This window comes from Notamacropus eugenii, chromosome 5, assembly GCF_028372415.1.
Source record: "Notamacropus eugenii isolate mMacEug1 chromosome 5, mMacEug1.pri_v2, whole genome shotgun sequence".
Classification (NCBI taxonomy): Eukaryota; Metazoa; Chordata; class Mammalia; order Diprotodontia; family Macropodidae; genus Notamacropus; species Notamacropus eugenii.
The window spans coordinates 40,202,735-40,225,979 of record NC_092876.1 but is presented as its reverse complement, the minus strand read 5'-3'; the positions used below and the strand labels follow the sequence as shown (position 1 = coordinate 40,225,979).

The 23,245-nt window shown below is 45.1% G+C and overlaps 1 protein-coding gene across 2 annotated transcripts; it reads right to left on the bottom strand.

The window, feature by feature from the left end:
• Positions 1 to 222: 222 nt before the first annotated feature.
• SMIM1 (small integral membrane protein 1 (Vel blood group)) lies at positions 223 to 22,553 on the bottom strand. 2 transcript variants are annotated; one of them, XM_072608652.1, is made up of 3 exons: positions 22,016 to 22,553; positions 3,816 to 3,940; positions 223 to 2,067 (listed from the first exon to the last, which is right to left on the bottom strand). In XM_072608652.1, the coding sequence occupies exons 2-3, from the start codon at positions 3,917 to 3,919 to the stop codon at positions 1,941 to 1,943; spliced, it is 231 nt and encodes a 76-aa protein (XP_072464753.1). In that variant the 5' UTR covers positions 3,920 to 3,940; positions 22,016 to 22,553; the 3' UTR covers positions 223 to 1,940. The 2 variants fall into 2 exon arrangements, with proteins under 2 accessions (XP_072464753.1, XP_072464754.1); XM_072608653.1 differs by lacking the exon at positions 22,016 to 22,553 and adding an exon at positions 13,722 to 13,933 and having other exon boundaries at positions 1,160 to 2,067.
• Positions 22,554 to 23,245: the final 692 nt, after the last annotated feature.

Here is a 23,245-nt window from a genome sequence, read left to right as displayed (position 1 = left end):
CTTCCCAAGGCCAGCCCAGTCAAAGTGATACCAGCAGCGGTCTTGGCTGAGGATACCTCCTCCTGACTCAGTGGTATCTCCGTGGTGGCCATATTCCAGATGAGCCAACTTTACGCCCACATTAACCCCATCATAGCCACCTATGCCAAGATCAGTAGGATTCTGCCATGTCCTTTTTAGAAGAAATAAACTAAGACTCAAGAGAGGGAACCATGCCTGATGTCACAGAACAAGTAGCTGTTTATTAGAATCCTTCCATTATATTACTGCCTCTCTCAAAAGGGGGTGGGGTATGGAGGCTGGGGCTCAATCCCCAGAACATCCCAGTCCTCCATGGCTCAACTTCTACCTCTTGGGTAAGATCACATATCAGGAGAGAAGGCTCCTCAGGATGAGGGCTGCTGTCTCCTGACTCCCAGGGACTTTATAGCTGGCACCTGTGACTAGGGCCATCAGAATTAGCAGGCCCCCAATTGAGATTCCCTGGGGTTTTCTTCCTTCAGGGCAGTCCAGGGGCTAGAATTCCCTGAGACTTAGTGCAGCAATAGAGGGCAAATCCAGGGGAGGGGGGCAAAGGAATAACTGAGAGGGGATACCTCTCACAGGGCTCCAGAGCTAAAAGGCTGAGACTGACACCCTGCAACACACACACACACACACACACACACACCACACACACACCCCGCCCCCCCCCCCCCCCCCCACACACACACACACGCAGTGAACCTAGGGGAGGACCCTGAAGCTTCAACAACAGGAGCTAGGGGGTAAGGCTGCTGATCCCCAGGGACAATGGGAAATTTTTGGCTTTGCTGAGATTCCATGTTGGATCATTGCCATAGAAGCAGATACTTAGAGATGGAAGGAACCTCCAAAGCCAAATAGTCTCATCTCACAGTTGAGGAAACTGAGGCTGGTGATTTTCCCAACTTTTCCATGCTCACACATAAATGGGAGAGTCAAGATTTGAACCAAGTACCTCCTTCCCATACATGATGTTTCCTACCTTTAAAAAATTTTGCTGGAGATAAGTGGATCACTACCTTTCTCTTCCTCAACAAATTTATGTTGAAATCAGGCTCACATGGCATTTAGTTTCTCAAGCACTAGAGCTGGTGGTATGGGGCAGTGCAAGGATGGGAGGAGAGGTCACAGTAAATGAGAGATAGAATTTTATCCCTGCCACCTATGGTTAGAACAGGGACGGCAGAAATTGAACCTTAGAAGTGGGCCTTGATTCTCATTTTGAGTCCCAGTTTGGTGATGAGTTCCCTGAACAGCATTTCCTAACTGAATGGGAACCCCCTCCTGTCTATGTCTTGTTCTCACACAGGATGGGGCGGGGTGGGTAGAGTCCACATAAGAGCCCTGGGTCTGACTCCAGTCCTGAACATAAACCAGCACTGCACAAAGGTTTCTGAATGTTAAAACTGTGCCCTGGTCTCCTTCATCAGACAGCCACAGGTCCAAAGAAGTCTTCTGGTCAGTGAGGAGGAACACAGAAGTGACCAAGGAGTAGATGAATGGGAGATACAGTCCTGGGCTTTGGTAAATGAGTATGATAACTCTCCCTGGGGGTAGAATGTGGCAGGGTGGGATGTGGATGACTTAGTCTGGAGTTCTGGATGAGGAGAAAAGAGATATTTGTGAATGTGTGTCTCTGTATATGTGTCTTTCTCTGTATGTCTGTACAGCTGTCTCTGACCAGTGTGCCTATCACTCTAGGTATATGTCTCTGTTTCTCTGAATAGACTTATTATGTGTCCACATCTGTCCCTCTGTGTGTGTGTGTGTGTGTGTGTGTGTGTGTATCTATATCTATAGGTGTATGTGCCCCCATGTGCCAGCCTGCCATGATGGCCTGAGCCAGGAAGTAAGAGGTCTCTGGACAGGTAGAGGGCTGGCTCCTCAATAAGTTGTCCAGCAGGATCAGACAAGTGCTATTTGCACTTGTGGGTGTAGTAGCCGGTGATGTAACCGATGATGAAGATGACCCAGAACAGGACAATTCCTCCTGCCACCTTCATGGTGATGCCCAGCTTTCCAGTGCATAGTTTGGTGCAGATCCTGGTATGACACAAGCCCCCAAAAAAGACAACTGAGTCAGAGAGACACAGATGGAAACTGATCCCCAGTGGCTCATTGTAGCTGCTTGGACAGTACCCTACTAGAGTGGAACAAAGATAATCTCTGCAGATTCTAGAAGCCAGACCCAGAGATCCTGAGAAGAAGCTGGCAAAGGGCAACCCCTGTCTGGGCCTCTCTTTCCTCATCTGTCAAATGGGGGGATTGAACCAGATGACCTCTAAGTTTCCTCACAACTCTCTGAGATCTGTGATCCCTGCTCACATCTCTATGATTCTTTATGTTTAGCAAAGTCACTTCCTAAGTACAATCCAATGAGGTAGGTAGAAAAAGATCATAGGATCCTAGGTCCAGAGATGGAAGGGAATCTTTGGAAGTTTCAAGCCCCTCATTTGACAGACGAAGGAACTAAGACCCAGAGAAGCTGAGGCTTGCCCAAAGGTCAAACCGGGTAAAAGAGCTAGAATGTGAATCTAGGCTTCCAAATTCTTGTCCCTGCTTTGCAGTTTGTAGAAACTGAGACTTGAAAAGGAAAAGCAGCTTTCCCAGTGTTATATAGCTCATAAGTGGCAGCCACAAATAAGGACTTAGCAACTGCCCACTTCTAACATGGGTTCAATTCAGGAGAATGTCAACTTGTAGTCCATTTTAAAGATGAAGAAACTGAGGCCTAGAAAATTTAAGTGATTTGCTCAGGGTCATAAAGATATTCAGCAGCAGAGCTGAGATGAGGCTTAAGTCCTCAGATCTAAGTACCCCGCACCAGGGTAGGGATGTTTCATTTGCCTTTATAGGTCTAGCACTGGGCACATAGTAGGTTCATAATAAATTCTTATTAGTTTCTAATGAGTGCTTACTCTGCTAGGTATTGGGGAAATCAAGACCTACTACAAGATACTACTCCCTGTTCCCCAGGAGCACACTTGCTTCCAACCTCTGACTGAAGAGACAAGATGGACACACATTAAGGCTTTAAGCAGTTTGCAAGGCTGAGTCCTACAGACATAAGACAGGAGAAGGCAGCATGGGAGGCTTCATGGAGGAGACAGAACTTGATTTGAGCCTTGAAGGACAGTCAGGGTTTGGATGAGGGGCAAGGGTGCGGAAAGGGAAGGACATTTTAGGAAGGCAAAGACCACGAATGAAGAAGATCATAAAGCTTATGTAGGAGATGACAGGGGGACTAGACTGGCTGAAATGAAGACAGTGGCATGAGCCAAAGTTGACTGGAGCAGGGCAGGGGAGAGTGGGATTATGAAGAGCATTGAATGCCAAACTGAGAAACTGTGGGTTGGGAGGTTCCTAAGAGGGAAGGGGCCGTGTCAGTCAATAAGTATTTATTAGGCATGTACTATGTGCCAGATAACTGTGCTAAGTTCTAGGGATACAAGGAAAGGCAAAAACCCAGAAGTCTCCATTTGTAAGTAGTTTACAATTGAATGGAAGGGACTACTATAGAAAATAAATTCAGAAGTCCAGTATTAGCAGTTGGGGGACCAAGAAAGGCCTCCTGCAGAAGGTGGGACTTGAGTCTTTAAAGAAGCTGCAAAACAATTCTTGGTACACAGGGGTGCTGGCCAATGTACTGTCATGGATGCAGGCCAGCTGTTTGTTTTTGCCAGATGGGAACCATCTTGGAGACTAGCCCCAAATTGGGAGCTTTAATGAGCTAGGCTGAAGCCTCCCCATCCCCGCCCCATCCCCCTAGGCAGAGTCTTGGGGCTCCTTACCCCTCATAGTCCACACCTCTCGAGGCCGTCATATTCATGCTGACCTCGTCCTGGCTGTTGCTCCATCTGTTGTACTGGATGCTGCTCTCCTGGGCTTCCATCATTCCAAGGTGGGAGGGAAAGACCTTGAAGAGGGAGCAGGTGGTAGGTTACATAACCTTCTAGGCACAGGGACCCCAGTTCACAGAGGGAAAACAAAGACACCACTGGCCTGACTCGAGCAGAAGAACCGGCTTTTAGCTTCCTAGCGCTATTGTTCTCCCCACTGGGCTACGCTGCCTGTCATTGGCCAAGGGTCAGTACTCAGCTAGATGAAAGAATGTAGGAATTGAAGTCAAGCTATCTGGATTCTTGTACTGCCTTACTCTGTACCTTCATCATCTCCAGCTTCTTCCTTCTGATTTGGAGTATGTTCAGACACTTAATGAAAATAATAATAACAGCAATTAACACCTAACACTTATATACTTCCTACTATGTACCAGTCACTGTGTGCTGAGCACCTTACAAATGATTATATTTTACAGTTGAAGAAACTGAGGCAGACAGAACTTAAGTGACTTGCCTAAGGTAACACAACTAGTGTCTAAGGCCACATTGGAACACAGATCTTCCGGACTCTGGGTCCAGTGCTCTATCCGCTGGTACTACCTAGCTACCCCTCAGGCATTTATTAGTTTGGTTCAAACACCACCTCCCCTAGGAAGCCTTTTGTGAGCCCTCAGCTGCTCTCACCTCTGCCCGCCAAAATTACTTCATCTTTATTTTCTATACACATATATATTCCACGTTGTTCTTCCCAGTAGAATAGTTCCTTGAAGACAGCTTTGTTTCATTCTCACTACCCAACAAGATGCCCAGTACACAGTAGGCCCTTAATAAAATGCTTACTGATTCACTGACTTAAGCCTGTTTTCTCCTCTTTAATTCATTTCACCTCTGAAATTCTACGACCTTCTGTCAGTTAGCCTATTTCATCTTTATTATGATACAGACTGTTGACAACTGGGAGTCTGAAATCTGGCCTCAGACACTTAATGACTGCATGATTTAACCTCCATCTCCCTCTGTACCTTCTCTGTAAAATGGGGATAATAAAAGACTACCTCCCAGGGTAGCTGTGAGGACCATGAGACAATAATTGGAAACCACTTAGCATGGTGCCCAGCACATAGTAGGGGCAATGACAATGCCAGGCACTAGCACTGACTAACTAGGTTGTTATTACATCCCTATTTTACAGATGAGACCAGAGAACCAAAAAATTACTTGTTCATTTAGTAAGCGACAAGCATTCAAAGTGGCTTTCTTTTCACCATAAAAACCCTCTGGGCTGTTGGCCTGAAAGGGACCAGGACCAAGGGACTGTTTGCTGGTAGACCTTCTCTTTAATGTAGAACAATAAGAAACAACAGAGATGATGCTGGTGCCCCTCGCTGGGGGAGGTGGGGAGAGGGATGACCACATGGGAACTCCAGGACACTGGAACCAGCTTTCGATACTCATTAGCTAGCTCTGTGACCTTGAACATGCAGAGATGAGCTTTCAAATGGCTGGAGCTCAGAACCAGGCCTCTGTGTTACACAGTCCCAGCTGTTTCTAAGTCTTTTGTATTGTATCTATTTATGAACCATTTGGGATTTTCTTGGCGCAGATACTTACAGTGGTTTGCCATTTCCTTCTCCAGTTCATTTTTACAGATGAGGCAGAGTTAAGTGACTTGCCTAGGGTCACACAGCTAGTTAAATGTTTTGAGGTCAGATATGAACTCAAGAAAGTGAGTTTTTCTGACTTCGGGAGCTCTATTCACTGCTCCATCTAGCTACACTTCCTCAACTATGAAATGGGGATAAAAATAGCATCTACATCTCAGGACTATTATGGGTATCAAATGAATTCGTATTTGTGAATTTTGACACATAGTGGGTACCTAAACAAAAGCTTTGGTTCCTTCCTGACACCATGAGGTCCTAATAAATAATGGCTTAATAGATGCATTAATAACTCAATCCTTTATGAAAGTCCTACAAAAAAAATGAAAGGCCTACTACCTTAAAACAATAGGCAATGAGGATTCAAAGGCAAAAAAGAAGAGTTCCTACCCTCAAGGATCTTATATTCAATCAAGGGAATAGTTTGTAAGGTTGATTCTAAGGGTTCCTTCCTTCCTTCCTTCTCTTTCTCTCCTTTTCCCTTCCTTCTTCCACAAAGTGAGGATGGACCTCATCCATCCATTATATCTTCACTTTACATTAAAAACAAGGAAGCATTGGTTAAAAGACGTCATCAAGGAAATGTATGAGTGAAAGATGAGTGAGGGATACGCAAGAAAGCCCCCAGCAAATGTGGACCCCTTTACTGAACTCCTGGGAAGCCAGGATCAGAAATCACACAGGATGAGCAGTCTTGGATGATCTGCCTGGTGATCTGCCTGAATCTAAGGAATGACCTCATGGATGAAACTGAGGATTCACCAGAGTATCTGAGTAAAAGCAAAGGTGGCTAGAACTTTAGAGAGCCCACAGACTCTAGGAAAGTTTAAGCCTCAAAGTCCTTTGGCATGAATGCTTCTTCCTCTCCCCAGCCTGGCCCCCCTTGAGCACTCCCATGTCCACTAGTGGTTTATCAGGCCTGGGAGAGGTTGGTGCTAATCTCTGACAAGTGGAATATTATCAGCCCGCACAGGGCCTGGGAGGGGCAAGGCTGCTGCCAACCCCTGATAAGTACATTCTTGCTTGATAAGTCTGCTGTGCCTGCCTCCCCTGGGAGAGAGGGAAGTCAGGGTCCAGTACCATCAGAATTATATAACTAAGGTATAAGATGCAAGGTGGAGGCTGGTACTGGCCAATCCCCTTGGCCTAGGGCTCTGAGAAGAGGTCAGCCACAACATCCCCCTCCTCACCCCTCATTTAAAGGCAAAGTCCCTTCTTTCTTCCCATTGCCTATCATCCATTCACCATGATGTCTCAGAGGGCAGCAAACACAGGAGAATGAATCTATCAGTCAGTCAGCAAATATCTAACAGCTTACTTTTCCTAGTGGGTGTTCAATTGATATTTGCTAAACTGAATAAAATTATGGAACACTGCCTGTGCAGGCCCTAAGTCCCTGCCTTCAGGAGGCTTTCTGTCCAGTACGGGAAACAGGGCTCAGTACAGTGCCTGACACATAGCAGGTGCTTAATAAATTCTCACTGTTTGACTACGTGACCTAAGTAACCAACAATAGAGGGTAGTCTAAGACTCCTAAGAAGGAGCTCAGAAGAGGCAGAGATCCTTGAGCACCAGCAACAGAGAAAGGCTCCCTGGAGGATGTGAAAGGTTTCCTCGACCTGAGCTTTGAAGGACCAAGAGGACTGAGATCATTAGGAGAATGTGGGAAGGCACACCAAAACACAGAAAGATAGGATGAAGGTCATAGCTCTATAATAGAGCTGGGAGAGACCTCATTTTACAGATGAGGAAACTGAGGCATGAGGAGATGCCTTGCTCAAGATCACATGGGTCCTAAGTGATACATAGATTGGAACCCAGGGCTGGTGAAATGACTCCAGAATAAGGAGTCAACCAGTTTTGTTGGAGGAAAAGTTCTTGGCGGGGGTGGGGGGGGGGAGGTGGAGAGAAGTAATACACTGAGAGGCCAGGGGTATACTGACAAGTGGACCTGGGATTCAAAGAGTGGGTCTAATCTTCCTTCTGATGCTTACTTTTACAGCTGTATTATCCTGGGAAAATTCCTTCATATCTCTGAGGTTTCCATCTATAAAATGGGGTGCTAATGGCACCACAGAAACCCTAGGGATAGAAGGAACCGAAAAAGTCTCTCCTATTTCCATAACCTACCCACCAAGGGATTATCCAACCTCTACTTCAAATCAGAAGAGATGGGATAGTGGGTAGAAGGTCAGACTTGGACTCAGGAAGATCTGAATTCAAATCCAGACACTTACTAGCTGAGTGACCCTGAGCATGTCACTTCACCCTGTTTGCCTTTTTCCTCATCTATAAAATAGGCTGGAGAAGGAAACTGAAAACCACTTCAGTGTCTGGAGTTAGTGAAACACTGAATAATAACGTGGTGATGACACTAGGGCCTATCTCTCCGAGCTGTGAGGATCAAATGAATCACACAGATTATAGCTAATTATCCAGCCATCGATCTGTAGATATGGGTGTGTAACCACATGTGATATTTGTGATCACATGTATAGATGTGATCGCATATATAGGTGTGTATATAATATCTCTCTATATCTCATCTATATGTATATAATACCATCTATATATACACACATTTATACAATCTTATGTATACAATAATATATGTGCATTTGTATTTATACACATTTAAGGTATATTATTAGTCATATACTTAATAAATACCTTAAAGTGCCCTTAAATGCTCACTATTATAATTATTCTTAAGACTGAGCTCTCACAGACATCTTATTTCACCCTAGATTACCTCTTGAGTAGTGGCAAGTTATTCCTTACTCCAAACTCAGCCCCTCTGTAGCTCAAACCCATTATATAGAGTATCTACCTAGTGTATTTCATAGCCCTATTTGCCAGGTGAGAGGGCCATACTAGTGCTTGATAGGAGCCAAGGTTGGGAAGGTGGGTGGGCCAGGGCTGGGGAAGGGGAGGTAGACTTCTGCCTGAGGAATCTGGACTTTATCCTGTAGGCTATGAAGGATGGAGAGACTTTTGAGAAGTTCCCTGAAAACACTCCTCAGCAACTTTCCTGAAAGGGATACAGAGGAAGGGAGGCCAGCTGGGAAACTGTAATCATAGTCCAAGGGGAGGAAGGAGGTGAGAAAATGGGCAGCAAGTTTGTGCTTTGGCTGCTTGAGTGACATCAGGTGGTCACAGCTGTCAAATGTCTTGAGTTTTGAAACAATCTTAGGATGTCTTGGCTGGAAGAGACCATCTTCTTCTACCTCCTTCATCACTGGACAGAGGGGGAAACTGAGGCACAGGATGGGCAAGTTGCCTAAGGTCACAGAGGAAATTAGCAACAAGGCTAGGTCTCCAATGCCAGAATCCTGACTCTTAGGGCAAAGCTTTCTCCATTATATCATCACCTCCTGTGTCTAGTATCATTCCTCTAAGAGGCTATTACCCCAAATGCTATCTTCTCTGTCCCAACTGCCCCATTAGCCAACCAGCATGACCCATGTCCAGGCACACTTTCCTTTTTCCTTTGGCCTCAACTCTAGCTCCTCCTGGCTTTAGGGATGAAGGACAAAATCCTGAAGTTGCCCACTTAGGGCCTTTTCAGCCTTACCCTCTGGTCTTAGTTGAAATCTCTAGCACCCAGCATATAGTAGACACTTAATAAATGCTGCTTACTTAATTAAACCATGTACTGCTCTTCCTCACATTCTCTCCATCCCAAGGCAATTTGAAAGAAGCAGCTTAGCAGAGTTGCTGGAGAGTCAGCCTTGAAGGAAGGAATACCTGACTATGGGTGCCATGTCTGATGAGTCACACTCTGTGACTCTAGGCAAATCCACCCCTTCATCCATCCATTGCAATGGAAATCCTGCTAGTTCTAGAGGCCACTACTACTGAACAGAGCATGAGACCTGGAGTCAGGAAGACCTGAGTTCAAATCCACCTTCAGACATTTACTAGCAGTGTGACCCTGGGCGAGTCACTTAACCTCTGTCTGCCTCAGTTTCCTTAACTGGGAAATAATAACAGCATTTATCATCTCATGAGGTTATTGTAAGGATCAAATGAAGCCACATTTATCAAGCTCTTAGCACAATGCCTGGCCCATAATAGGCTCTATACAAATGGGCATTCCCTTCCTTTCCCTCTAAGGCCATTGGTCTTTCCAGAACATCATGCTGCCTCTTCAAAATAACTCTTGCAGAGCATTTTGTAAGGTCGGTGAAATCCCATTACCAACATCATTGCCCTTTGAGGCTCCAAACAATCCTATGAAGTGGATCCAAAGAGTCATCATCATCTTTGGTTCACAGACGGGAAAACTGAGGCTTAGAGAGTGAAGAGGTTTGTCCACGAGATCTAATTTGAACCTAGGTGACTTGTGCATCCCAGTCCAGAACTCCACCCATGAGGCCACAGATCGTCTGCGGCGTAGGATGCTCACAGTACACAAAAAATGTCTGTTAGATGAATGAGTGGCCAGAGCTCTGAGACCAGTGCCTCTTACTAGTTAGAGTTTACCATGGTAATCTTCCCAAACACCTGACATGCCTTTATCTCTCCCTGCGGCCTTGGTGCCAGCGTCTGCCTTGAGCAGATTTCTTCCTGGGGTCAATTAGCTAACCCGGAAGAGGGGACAGAGTTAAGCAATCCCTGTTTTCATTACCAATGAGCCCCCCATGACTTGGGTGCCAAGGGCTGGTATCCAAGCAGGAGCCTAGGGAAATAATGAATTTACCTAGGACCCAGCAACCAGGAACATGTTGGTCTTTGACGGGGAACTTTGGGGGCAGAAGTGTAAAATACTGTACAGAGAGAAGCCAACTGGAAAATCCCTGCAGGTTCAAGAGGGTATTTTACATATATGGGCTTGGGACTGATTTTTCCCAGACACACAGCGATCTGTGTGTAAGTAAGGAATCTGTCAAGGTATCATGTCTACACAAGACATGGAATCAAGACAGCCCTGAGTTCATATCCTTCCTCAAACTTCAGCAAGTTACTAACCCCTCTGGCCTCAGTTTCCTCCTCTGCAAAATGGAGCTAATAATAGCACCTACCTCCCAGGACTGTTGTGAGGATCACATAAATGCACACAAGGGCTTTGAAAACCTTACAATGCTGCTCTAGTGCCAGGCCTAGAGGCCTGAGGGCTACCCAAGTCTTACCTTACCTGTCCCAGGTCTTCGGTTGGCCAAACCGGATAAACGTGTGAGAGAAGAGACTTTCCGGAGTTGAACAAGGGTTAGGCTTTATTCAGGGTCCTGGTTACATGTGCAGGGGGAGCTCTTCCTTAGGAGGGAGAGAGAAATCTCCCAAGGAGGCAAAGATCTTACGGTAAGAGATTGGAAGTAGAAGTGTAAGTGGGGAGAGAGGGGGAGGGGAGAGTGAAGAGAGGAAAAACGGAGCCTTCTGTCCTGTCAGGGCCCCTCCGAGCTAAGAGCGCCTTCAGGCTTTCCTGACCCTAATTAAGCTCTCCGGCCATGTAGTTTGCACCTGAATACCGTGCCTGTTAGATAACAATAGGTGTGCCCAGATCCGGGACAGTCTCGAGGGCGGGGATGCTCCTCCCATCACGTTTCTCACGGGAAGAGGCGGAAATACACGAGATAGCTCGGTCTCACTCCTCGATTCCCTGGTGTTTCATGGGGGGCCTCATGAGAACTCTAAGAATTAGAAGTTCCCACCTTTACCCGCCCGAGACTGTCCACATGGAATTGAGCTTCCATCCCCAACACTCTAGAAATGCCAGCTATTAATAATAGCTTATAGTAAATGGACTATGAGACAGGAAAACCTGAGTTCCAATCCTAAACCAGATACTAGCTCTCTTAGCCCCAAGTCCTTATCTGTGAAACAGGGATGACAATGATAGGACTAACCCCACAGGGTGGTTAGCTAAAGCAACAACACTTACAGTAAGAATCAAGGGAAGATGCTGCTGCTGATTGCTTGGTAACCTTTGTATTATAGAGAGGAATCTTGACACAGTAGAGAGACTCTAGAGCCAGAAGACCAGGATTCATCTGAAAGAGTTCTTCCTACTTCTGATATATACTTAAACTCTCAGGTCTGCAGGCCAGCAGCTTTCAAAAAATATTTTTGTTTCAATACCCTCTTTTACGCTTTTAACAAGGATCAAAGTCCCCTCCCCAAGAGCATTTGTTTATATGAATTGTCTACTGATATTTAAAAACTAAAATGTCTTAATATTATAAAAATAGTTTTGACCTCGTGAGCCCCCTGAAAGAGGATACAAGCATTTATTAAGTACCTACTATGTGCCAGGCAACAAGATGGCTCAGTGGATAGAGCACTGGATCTGGAATCAGGAAGATCTGAGACCAAATTAAGCCTCACATTCACAAATTGTGTAACCCTGGGCAAGTCACTTTATGCCTGTTTGCCTTAATCCACTGGAGAAGGAAATGGCAAACCACTCCAGTATCTTTGCCAAGGAAAGACCATTTGGGAGTCACAGAAGAGCTGGACATAACTGAATAACAACTGTATGCCAAGGAGTATGGTAAGCACTTTACAAATATATCTCATCTGATCCTAACAAAAGGTGGTCTTAAGAGTATCCCAGGGTACCACCCTCTAAGGACCACTGCCCTAGGCAAGTCTGTAAGAAAACAGGTTGAAGAGAAGGTATCTATCTGATAATCTATAGAAGGATCCTTCCTCACCTGACAGATCCCCATAAAGGAAATCAAAGGTCACTTCCCTATCTCTGCTATTACTAAAAAGGTTCTGGAGATAAAGAGTGACAAGATAAGGCTTTTTCAGCACAGAAGAATCCCAGCCTCCCCAGAATCCCCACCCTCACAAGTACTGGATTCCTTAGACTATTTCTCAGATAATTGGCAAAATCCTTTTGGGTCTTTTTTCCCATGCCTTCTTCAGCGACGCGATATAAAAATTGGAGTCTGGGGAATGGAGGCAGGGGAATAAAGAGGAGAGGAATAGATTGAGAGTTGAGGACCTTTGCAATATGCTAAAAAATACGAGGTTAGTGCTGGTAGGTAGATAGTGCAGCGTTATGTATAGATACTCAGTAGTTGTGACACTGAACAAGTCACTCAACATCATTTGCCTCAATTTCCTCATCTGTAAAATAAGCTAGAAAAGGAAATGACAAACCACTCCATTATCTTTGCCAGGAAAACCCCAAATGGGGTCACAAAGAAATGACTGAACTACAATAAAAAGTGCTAAGGAAAGTAGTATGTGCCTCATTTAATCAACCAATTACTATGTGGGGGGAGGAGATATTTGAAAGACAAAAATGAAATAGTCACGGATTAGAGATTGGACCTTAGAGGCCATCTAGTTCAATCTCCTCATTTTACAAAAGAGGAAACTGAGGCCCAGAGAGGTCACAAAAGCAGAAAGAGGAAGATGCAGGATATGACTTGAGGTCCTCTCACTCTGAATTCAATCCTCTTTCCACTATGTCAGGCTGCCTCCCATCTTACATTCCAATGGGTGAGACTGTTGAAGTTTACGGGTGCTGGGACCCCAAAAGAATTTGGCCAAAGGAAAACAAAGTTAAAGATCCACCATATTGGTCAGACTCTTAAGGAATCTGAACATTGGCTAGACTCTTAAAGAATCTGATCATATGTAATGTTAATGTTAAGACAACTGGATTGAGTCTGAACCTTTGTAAAGGTTGTATTGGCAAGTGGACCAGATTGAGTTGTAGCACTTTCATAGAAACAAGGTGGATGTTAGACACAGAAAAGACTGTGGGAGGGATCTAGGGTTGGACAAGTAGTTTGGGGTGACCGGTGGAGGGGGTCTAAGGAGGAACTTTATGGGAGTGGCCAATAGTCTGGGGTGACTAGAGGATACCAGGAACCAAGAGAACAGGATTGATAGAATCAAGGGTGGGAAGTAGCCAGATGCAGTTAGGAGGTGACCGAGATCTAAGCATAGTGAAAATGAAAAGCTTAGAACCTTAGGAAAATGCCTGATCAAGGGAGAAGATTCAAGGAGAGTTCAAAGGGGTTCCCAGAGCCTATGCCCCATTCAAGACCATCTATGCCCTAAGCTGATCAATCTCTAGGAAGTAAATACAGCCTGGAGCCTAGATGGTCTCAAGAGTCATGGTTCTGTCAACAGGAGACTTAAGGAATGGTAGACTGAGAACCCAGGTTAGAACCTGGACTCCGACACTAACTGGGGGGAACTTCTGTTTGTCCTCTCTGGACCTAAGTGTCCTCACCTGCAAAATGAAGATATTGCTCTAGGCTTAGGTTCTCTCTTAAGGTCCTTTATAGTCCTGATGTCATGTAGTTCAGGGAGAATCTTCTACTCTGACATTATATGACCAGCTCAGCTCTGGGCCTCTTCAGGGACCTAGACCCAAGGTCTCCCTAACTGGGAGGGCCAACTTAGCATCATACAAGGGCACCCAAGGGGCCCTCCAAGCACAAGACAGAAAGAAGTTTCTTCCTCCGTGGTAATAGTTGGTGACTTCACAGAAACAAGGTTATGATGTCACTACCAAGTGAGATTCAGCTGAGCTTCTTGGGATCGAAGGCTCTCCTGAAGGCTCAATTCTCTGACCCCCTCCCCCTCCATTAGACCTTCCTAATATTCCCCCAGATTCTACCCCTGCTGCCACTCCTAGCTATCCCTCTCCTCCTTCCAGTTTTCTCAGTATAATCTTCGAGTTTACTTATCTGTGTACACATGATATCCTCCCACTAGAACATCGACTCCTGGTAGCAGGGTCTGCTTCTTTCTGGTGTATATACGCTAACTGCCTAGCACAGAGCCTAGCCCAAAGCAAGAGCCTAATAACCATCCTGAGGAATGGAGTTGACAGGCTAGAGAGGGAAAAGAATTGGCTGGGAAAGCAGAGATCTAATCAAGTCAATAAAGATTGACCTTAATCACTAATTGATTAATCCTTAATCAAAAAGACTTCACAATTAAGCACTGGGACTATTACAAAGGCAAAAAGAAAAAGAAAGTCTCTACCCTCAAAGAGCTTAAAATCCAAAGACAAAAACAAAAAACGAGAAACAGTCCCTGTCCTGGGTGAGCTTATAGTTCAATGGGTCAGAGGAGGGGGAGAAAGGGATCTATCCAGACTCCTTAGGAAAGGCATAGAGTCTGCAATTCAATTCCTTTCAACAAGGATTAAGTAAGTACCTACAAAGTGAGGCTACAAAGACAAAAATTAACCAGTCCCAACCCTTAAAGAGCTTATCTTCAGTCAGGGGAAGCCAACAGATACACATCTAAAACTCATAAAAAAAGGTAATTTGGGGAGAGGTACTAGCAGCTGGGGTCTGGAATAATAATCATCTCCAGCATCTATATAGCAAGCTTTGCTAAGCACTAAACAAATATCTCATTCTGCACCCTAGGAGACAACCCTAGAAAGGTAGGTTTTATTGTTATCCCCATTTTACAGATGAGGAAACTGAGGCAGAAAGAGGAAGTGACTTCCCCAGAGTCACACAGGTAATGAGTTGAGTGGCAGAGCTGGGATTTGAACTCAGACAGGCTCAGGCTTCAATGAGTCACCCAGTTTCCTGGGGAATCATGTACAGTAGGATCTGAGTTGAGGTTATACAAAATGTTAAGTTGCACAGGGTAGCTATGTGGTGCAGTGGATAGAGCACCGGCCCTGGAGTCAGGAGAACCTACGTTCAAATTTGACTTCAGATACTTACTAGCAGTGTGACCCAGGGCAAGTCACTTACCTCTGACTGCCTTCCCTTCCCCCCACAAAAAAAAGAATTAATTGCATACCATACATAATCAGGATCCCAAAACACGTCATTTTATTCTCATACAATTTAAAAGGTAGGGAAAGATGCCTGTGAAAACCACCAACAGGATCTCTACATTAGCTATTTGTCCAGCAGAGAGATGCTTTGTACACTCACACACCCTCAAGAGGTCTCCCTTGTACTAAGTACCATGGGGAGCCAGCTGGTTGGGCAGAGCTCTACAGAAATGAGTCCAAGTCCCAGCCTTCATCAGTAACACGTGATAACCAAAGGCCCCAACCCAAGGTAATTTGGAAATATTTCACAAGTGAGATGGATAACTGAGAGGGTGTATTCACTGGGCATTATTCAAAGTCACTGTTGCGACCATTTACAGGTTTTAGTCCTTTTCCCTAGAGGAATATTCTCCATTACTTGCCTACCACATCTTTCATTCTTTCCTCTGTGATGTTTTTGTCTCCCTCCATACAAAAGCAATTTCCCATTTTCCATCAAGTGCTGGTTAACAGGGTCTGGACAACCAAGAAGAAATGGAAGGTCTGTTACTGTCCAGATATTGAGGAGGGAAATAGGTTTCTTTAGTCTCATTTGCTCTTTTCCATTACATTCACAGAATCAAGGCTAAAAGTGACCATGTAGGGCATCTGGTCTATTGTGCAACTGAACAATGAAAGTCAACATTGTGTGTTTTCAGTTGTATCAACATGGCCCCAGTTGAGATTTTCTTGGCAAAGATTCTGGACTGGTTTGCCATTTTCTTTAACAGCTCATTTTTACACATGAGGAAACTCAGGCAAACAGGGTGAAATGACTTGCCCAGGGCCATACAGCTAGTAAGTGTCTGAGCCCAGATTTGAACTCAGAAAGATGAGTCTTCCTGACGCCAAGCCTGGCACTCTGTGCACTGCATCACCTAGCTGTCTCAAGATTTTATTAAGAGCTTACTATGTGACAGACAAAGAGCTAAGCCCTGAGGATGATGGAAAAAAGATGAAAAATAATCCTGCTCTCAGGGAGTTTATATTCTATGATGTAGTGGACGCCTGTGTCCCCTAGTGGCGGTTGATGTGAAGAAAAAAGAGACACGGGAGGCGGGAGAAGACAGACCAACTCCATTTATGGATCTGAGGGTCCAGGTATTTATAGACAGAAACTGCAAGCCTATGTGACATTCTGCTTGTCTCCTGCCCCAGTGATTAAATCAGTCTTATCTTAAAGACTGTGAGCCTAGAGGGCATCTATTTTACATATCCCTTATTTTTTGTAATTCTCTAGTTTGTCTCACGGAGACAGCAACATCTGGGGGGCGTGGAGAGCCATTCTGGATGATAATAATCACAGTGTCAAAGAACAATTTCCCCAAAGGTCTATCCAGATCTTGCCAACTGCACTCCACCCTGGCCCTCAACACTATAATGAGGGACACACTATGCAAATAGCTTTGTTCAAAGGAGACATACAGGACACGATGGAGGTCATCTCAAGCATTAGCGGGGTCCTGGAACCCAAAAGTGGTCATCCATCCTGGATTTAATGATCTCTAGGGAAGCAGAACCTATGTCAAGTAAGTACCTACAAAGACAAAAATCAGCCAGTCCCAGCCCTTAAAGAGCTTAACTGCAATCAGGGGAAGACAACTTATACACATATGAAACTCATAAAAAAGTTAATTTGGGGAGAGATGCTAGCAGTTAGGGTCCGAATAATAACGATCACCAGAATCTATACCAGCCTAATAGTTTAGTCCTGCAGTGCCAAGATAGTTCAAACTTTCAAGAGCAACATGGTGATAATGGACATCTGTGGGACACCATTCCTTTGGACGACCTCAAGCGTTTTAATTATGTTTTCATTTTCTTGTACTTTTGGCTATGCCAGTAAATTTTCAAACTCTCTTGTTTCTAGTGTCCTATCTCTGTAAGGACAGGTTTTCTCAGCCTTAGTGATCAGAGGTAAGTACCCAATGAGTGTGGCAGTCTCCTCTGATTCCAAGGTTTAGTAAGCTGCACAGTGCCCACATGTCCCATTAGTAATTGTGAGACAGAATGAAGGAACTGTTTCAACTAATAAGTGTTATTTTTTCAAATGGCAGGTAGGTAGTTAGAACATAAATATTAATTTAGTTGTTTGGACCTAACTACTTACAAAACAGAATTGGTGGGTATTTCTTTTGGCCCCAGGGCACGTGAAAAAACTACCAAGACAATCAAGGGGTGAACTAAAAGTTTGGGAACCTTTGCCTCAGTTTATTTTCCTGTCAGTCAACTCTAACAATTAGCCAAGTTTTTCTTTGCTTGGAGAGGAAATCTGGGTTTTTACTCCATCTTTCTTTGAAACAGCTTTTACAAGTTACCCTTGCTCTTTCTCTTTTCCTTTGTGTAATTTTTTTTTTTTTACATCCAATCTATGATTTCATTGGTATAGGGAATTCTACATGGAAGCAGCTTGGTGGTTTAGTGAATAGAGCCCTGGACTTGGAGTCACAAAGTTCAAATCCAGCCTCAGATAATTATTAGCTGTGTAACCTTAGGCAAATTACTTAACCCTATCTGCTTCACTTTCCTCATCTGTAAAATGGTTATTGTAATACTTTCCTCCCAGAGTTGTTGTAAAGATAAAATAAAAGTGCTGGGTACATAGTAAGCCCTCAATCGAAGCTTGGCCATTTAAATTGATCATAGAAATTCCTTGTACCATATGGGCACATCAGTAGATTATAGAATTGCCTGGGCATTAAGAAGTTTAGGGACTTGACCAGAACCACTTAACCAGTACTTGCCAGAAACAGCATTTCAATCCATAACACTAAGGCCAGCTTTCTATCTACTCCACCTTGCTTCTCTCCCAATGATCTTTTAACTGCTAATCCAATGTAATTTTCTTCCACTTTGACCTCTCAGTAGCTGAAAAGAGGAAACATGTTACAACAGAAAGAAATTACTGCCTTCAAAGTCCAGGGACCTGAATTTGGATTCTGCCTTTGCCACTATCTGCGTTACCCTGGACAAGTCATTGTTTACCTCTCTGGTCCTCTACTGTGCCATCTGTAAAATTAGGAGGTTAAACCAGATGACCTGAGATCCTTTCCAGCTCTCAATATGAGACCCTGTGTCGTTGCTGACTGTCTTAACCTTCCTGGCTTCTTTGTCCTTCTGTAGCTTTTAGGATTTTCTTCTCTCCTGGTCCTGCTGCTACTAAAGCCATCGCTCAGTCTCTTTGGCTGACCTGTCCTCCATCCCTTGCCTCCTCTGAAGAACTGGCAGCCCCCAGGATCTCTGGCCTGACTTCTGTTTTCCTTCTAGTCGCCTGATCTCATCAACTCCTGTCACACTCAATGATCCTCTCTATGTAGAAGATTCCCAAATATACATATCCATCCCTAACCTCTCCCCCAAACTCCAGTCCTGGATCCCTAATTGCCTGCTGGACATTTATTTCTACAGATATAACCAATCCATGACTATCTTGAATTTAACATGTTCAAAATACTGAATGATTTTCCCCCTTCAAACTTTCCTGTTTTTACTGAGAGGATTCATTCTTCCAAACACTTAGGTTTTACCACCTTTAGTCTTCCCTTTCCCTCACCCCTCCCCATACAATTACCGATTATCTGGCCACTAGACCCAGATGGCTCTGGAGGAGAAAGTGAGGCCCTAACTCAAATCAAAGTCAACTGCAAGTCATGTCATCATCTCCCTGATGTCATGGTCCTCTTCAAAAAGGGAAGAACAAACACAATATTCAATTAGGTGCCAAGTATTATCAATTCTACTTTCATGGCATCTCTCACATGTCTCTTCTCTCTTACTTGCCCAAGTGCTTATTAGTTATGAACCGAACTATTGCAACAGTCTTGTAGTGATGAGTCTACTCAATTATGCCAATCTCTGCACCCTCAGATTCATTTTCTACCCTCTTACTGGAAGGCACAGATCTAAACCAAACTCATAAAAACCTTTACTACATCCCTAGGGTAAAATACAAACTCTCCAGCCCTTCCGCAGTCAGGCTCCAGCTTATCTAGGTCCACCTTATCTATCTTTCCCCTTCCTCCCTTCCCCTCCTCTCTCCTCCCCACCCTTCCCTTCCTTGCCTTTTTTTCTTCCTATCACTCCCTTCTCCTCCCCCAGGGGTTCAGCCCTTTATCCTTAATTCTGCTTAGGACTTCTCTCCAACCTTTTTCCACCCCACTTACAATGTTTCCCTCCCCAGGTATGTGTTTGGTGGGGGTAGGAGAGAGATATGGGCTAACTGGCTTTGTCAGCCTAAGCTGGTGGGTTGAAAATATAGGCTGTACCAATTAGGATTGCCTCCTTTACCTGACCCAAAAATGAAGACGTGGCAGCCTGGGCGTGGGTAGACATTTCCTTAGACTAGATCATCAGGAGGACCCAAAAGCCTGAACTAATGGGGAATGGACTTTGGGCCACATTAAGTGGATTAAACTTGGTAGTCTGGGCATGAGGCAACTTTTCTAGGTAGATAGCACCATTCCTTGCTCAGGTAATAGGACACACAGGGATAAGGGGAGAAGGCTCTGCTGCCTGGTCCTAAGAGGGGATGTCTTCACCCCTGATCCCAGAGAAGACATCCCTGTGACCCAACTCTTATTTTACAAATGATATGGCTCAGGCAGACAGCAGAGCACATGAGTTTGTGGCAAGGGAAGAGGGCTTCATAATCTGTACTAATGAAAGGGGTTTTGTTGTACAGCTTGCTAGGAGTCCCTTTCCCTGCTCCCAGGCCCCTAAACTCCACTAGCTATCGTTATTATCATCACTAATGCAAGAGGCCCAGAGAATTTATTAGACTTGTCCAAGGTCACACTGGGTAATTTTAAGTAGCAGAACTCCTTGTTCCAGACCACAAATCCAGGATGCATTTACTGCCTTCCATTTATATAAGACTGACAAAACATTTTCCCCCACCACAACTCTGTGTGAAGCAGGTTGCACACAAAATATTTTATGCCCATTTTATAGATAAGGAATTGGAGGCCTAGAGATAAGACTGCCTTGGTGACATCACCTCAATTTCTCAGTAACGTTGCAAAGATCATCAGAGAATTCAAAAATTTTGTGCTAAAATCTGTATGGTGTCAGTATGTCTTGGGAGAGCAGAAAAGGCTAGAAAGCTGGTCTGGAAGATCCGTCCCTCCCCCATCACCCTCAACTGTATTCAACAAGTCTGGGTCTAAAGTCCAGGAAGCTCATTAATGCACAGCAGATCTCAAGAGCTTAAAAACTGAAAAGGACCCCCAGAGATCAGCACTTGGTGAGGGCCAGAAATGGGAGGACCCAGCACAGAGCTGGGAATGGAATTCCCAAAGAACTTGGTGCATGTCTTTCTATTTTAGTTCCAGTTTTGGACCTGGGTAGGAAGACAAACTTAGCTTTGAGGGGAGGAACTGAAAATAAAATCCAACAATCCAAGGGCCATGTGGCCACTGGCCTCCCCTAAGGCAGCCCAGAGAAAGTAGCAAAACTGAGCTGAGGCCATACACTTGAGACATCTAGGTGGCTCAGTGTTATAGAGAGCCAAGGCCTGGAGTCAGGAATACCAGAGTTCAAATCCTCAGACACTAGCTGTATGACCCTGATCACTTCACCAGGTTTGCCTCAGTTTCCTTTTCTGTAAAATGAGCTGGAGAAGCAAAGGGCAAACTGCTCTAATATCTTTGCCAAGAAAACCCCTAATGGGGTCAGAAAGAGTTAGGCATTACTAAAAACAGTAATAACATTCTGAAACCTTGATGGTTCTAGGGAGTTCTTGGTCCTGAGCCCAGGATCAGCAAACAGGCTGGAAAGAAGATCTGTGGTCTGCTTGGGGCTAGGAAGTCCTGCTCCCTGCTCAGGATTTGACCCTTTTGATGCTAGGGTAGGTAGCTAGTGTACTTCTGCGAGATGTCTAGTTCTGGTTCTGTCAGACAAATGGTCTCTGGGGTCTCTTCTACCTCTGAAAAACCTAATTGGTGGGTAGCTGGGCATTGGATAGAATGTTGGATTTGAATTCAGAAGGACCTGAGTTTGAAGAGTAGACAAGTTGTTTGCCTCAGTTTTGTCATCTGTAAAATGGGGATAATAATAGCTCCTATCTTACAGGGATCCCATGAGAAAACACAGGTAAAGCAATTTCCAAACTTTAAAGTGCTGTGTAAATGCTAGCTATTGTTTATTGTAGCAATTCTGGCCAAAAGGCCAGCCGGCTACTTATTTCTAGAATCTGAACTTTCTGAGAAGTGAAGGCATTTTCCACTTAGCTAGATGGTTCCTGGATAGAATGCTGGGCCTGGAGTCACAAATGCCTGAGTACAAATCTACCCACAGATACCACACCTAACGGTGTGACCCCGGGGAAAGTCACTTAACCTTTGCCCATCGGAGTTTACTCAACTTTAAAATAGGAATAATAAGAGAACCTGCTTTCCAGGATTGTTGTCAGGATCCAATGGGATATTTGTCAATTGCTTAGCACATAGTCTGATTAATCAATACATGTCCCTTTCCTCTTCCCTTACCTCATCTCTTGCTAAAAGAGCCAGGCCATGGCTCAGAACTACAGCTGAGGCTGAACCTGCTCCCAAAGAGGTTTTTACTTTATTCTCTGGGGCTGGACACAGCTGGGGACCTAGAGATAACAGAAGAAGTGGGCCGGAGGCCAAGGTATGCTCCTCCCGGCTGAAGGCCTGACTTTACCCGGGAAGGGTCTTTAACCAAGCTCTCCCCTCTTCTGGAGCCACAGCCCCCATCCTTCAGGCACAGTCCCCTACCTTAGGATCGCTGGTCTCAGGGTCTCTGTCTGCTGCTCTGGTAGACGTCCCCCACCGGAACCTTGTGTTCTTCTCGGTCTTAGAAGAGGGTGTTGGGTGCAGAGGTGCTTTCCCAATGCTCACCTGCAGATTCCCCACCTGTCCCCTAGCTCCCCAGCTCTGAGCCAAGATGTGTCTTGGATCTGTAAAGAGACCTTTTTCTGACCTTTGGCAGAAGTTGGTGCGGGACGTCTTGCAAGGCCAGTAGTTCAGTTTGCTGGAGTTTTCTGCATGGGGTGGAAGCCTGGGATTAAAGAAGGCAGAGGAGAAGAGGGAGGAGTGGGAGGAGGAAGGAGGGAGGGGTGGGGGCTGTCCCTCTGGCTCCTTGCAGAAGAAATGAGAACAGCAGAGACCAGCGCTGACTCCGCACTTCTGAGCAAACGGGGAAGCTGTTAGGGGCAAAACTTGGCTGCTTCCTTCGGCTCCTCCCAACTCTGCCTGGAGCCAGACTCTTGTGTTCGTGGAGGAAGAAAAAGTAGAGAAGGAACATGGCTGAAGGAACACAGGAGGGGGAGGGCTTTCTCCCTGAGAAGCTCTTGTAGGTCCAGCGTCTGAGTCCAGGACTGCTGGAATGCTTCTAAGGGGCTGGGCTCATGGAACTGACCAAGCTGAGGTGCTGGCCGACTGGGCTGAGCAGCTTCCTGAGGCGCTTGGGAGGATCCATCAAGACAGAGCTAGTTAGGGGGCAAACAGGGAAGTTTCTGTCTCAGGCTAGCTCTCAAAAACTGATTTGGGATTTGCCAATGATCTCTTGGAGGTCATGCATGCCCCGAGAGTTGGAAAATGAAATTGATGGTTGTACTGTCAGTACAGTAATTGCTGATTTATTCAAGGGGCAAATGCTCTCCAGTGCTTGCCTGGACTCAGTATTGCCAACTTCTCACTGCCTGAAGCCAAAACTGGGGAATGAGCCTTGAAGATTTTTGGTGTGTGTGTGTGTGTGTGTGTGTGTGTGTGTGTGTGTGTGTGTGTGTGTGTGTGTGTGTGTGTGTATTGTGTTTAGGTGGATTGGTCAATCAATCAATCCATAGCCAATTATTAAGCACCTTTAGGCTCTGGGGTTAAGATAAAAATGAAAAGTTCCGAATGCTTTAACATCCTATAATGTATCAGTGACTGTGTTTGTCTCTATTTATTGTGTCTATGTGTAGTGCATGCCAATGAGTGTTTGTCTAGGGGTGTGTCGGGCTT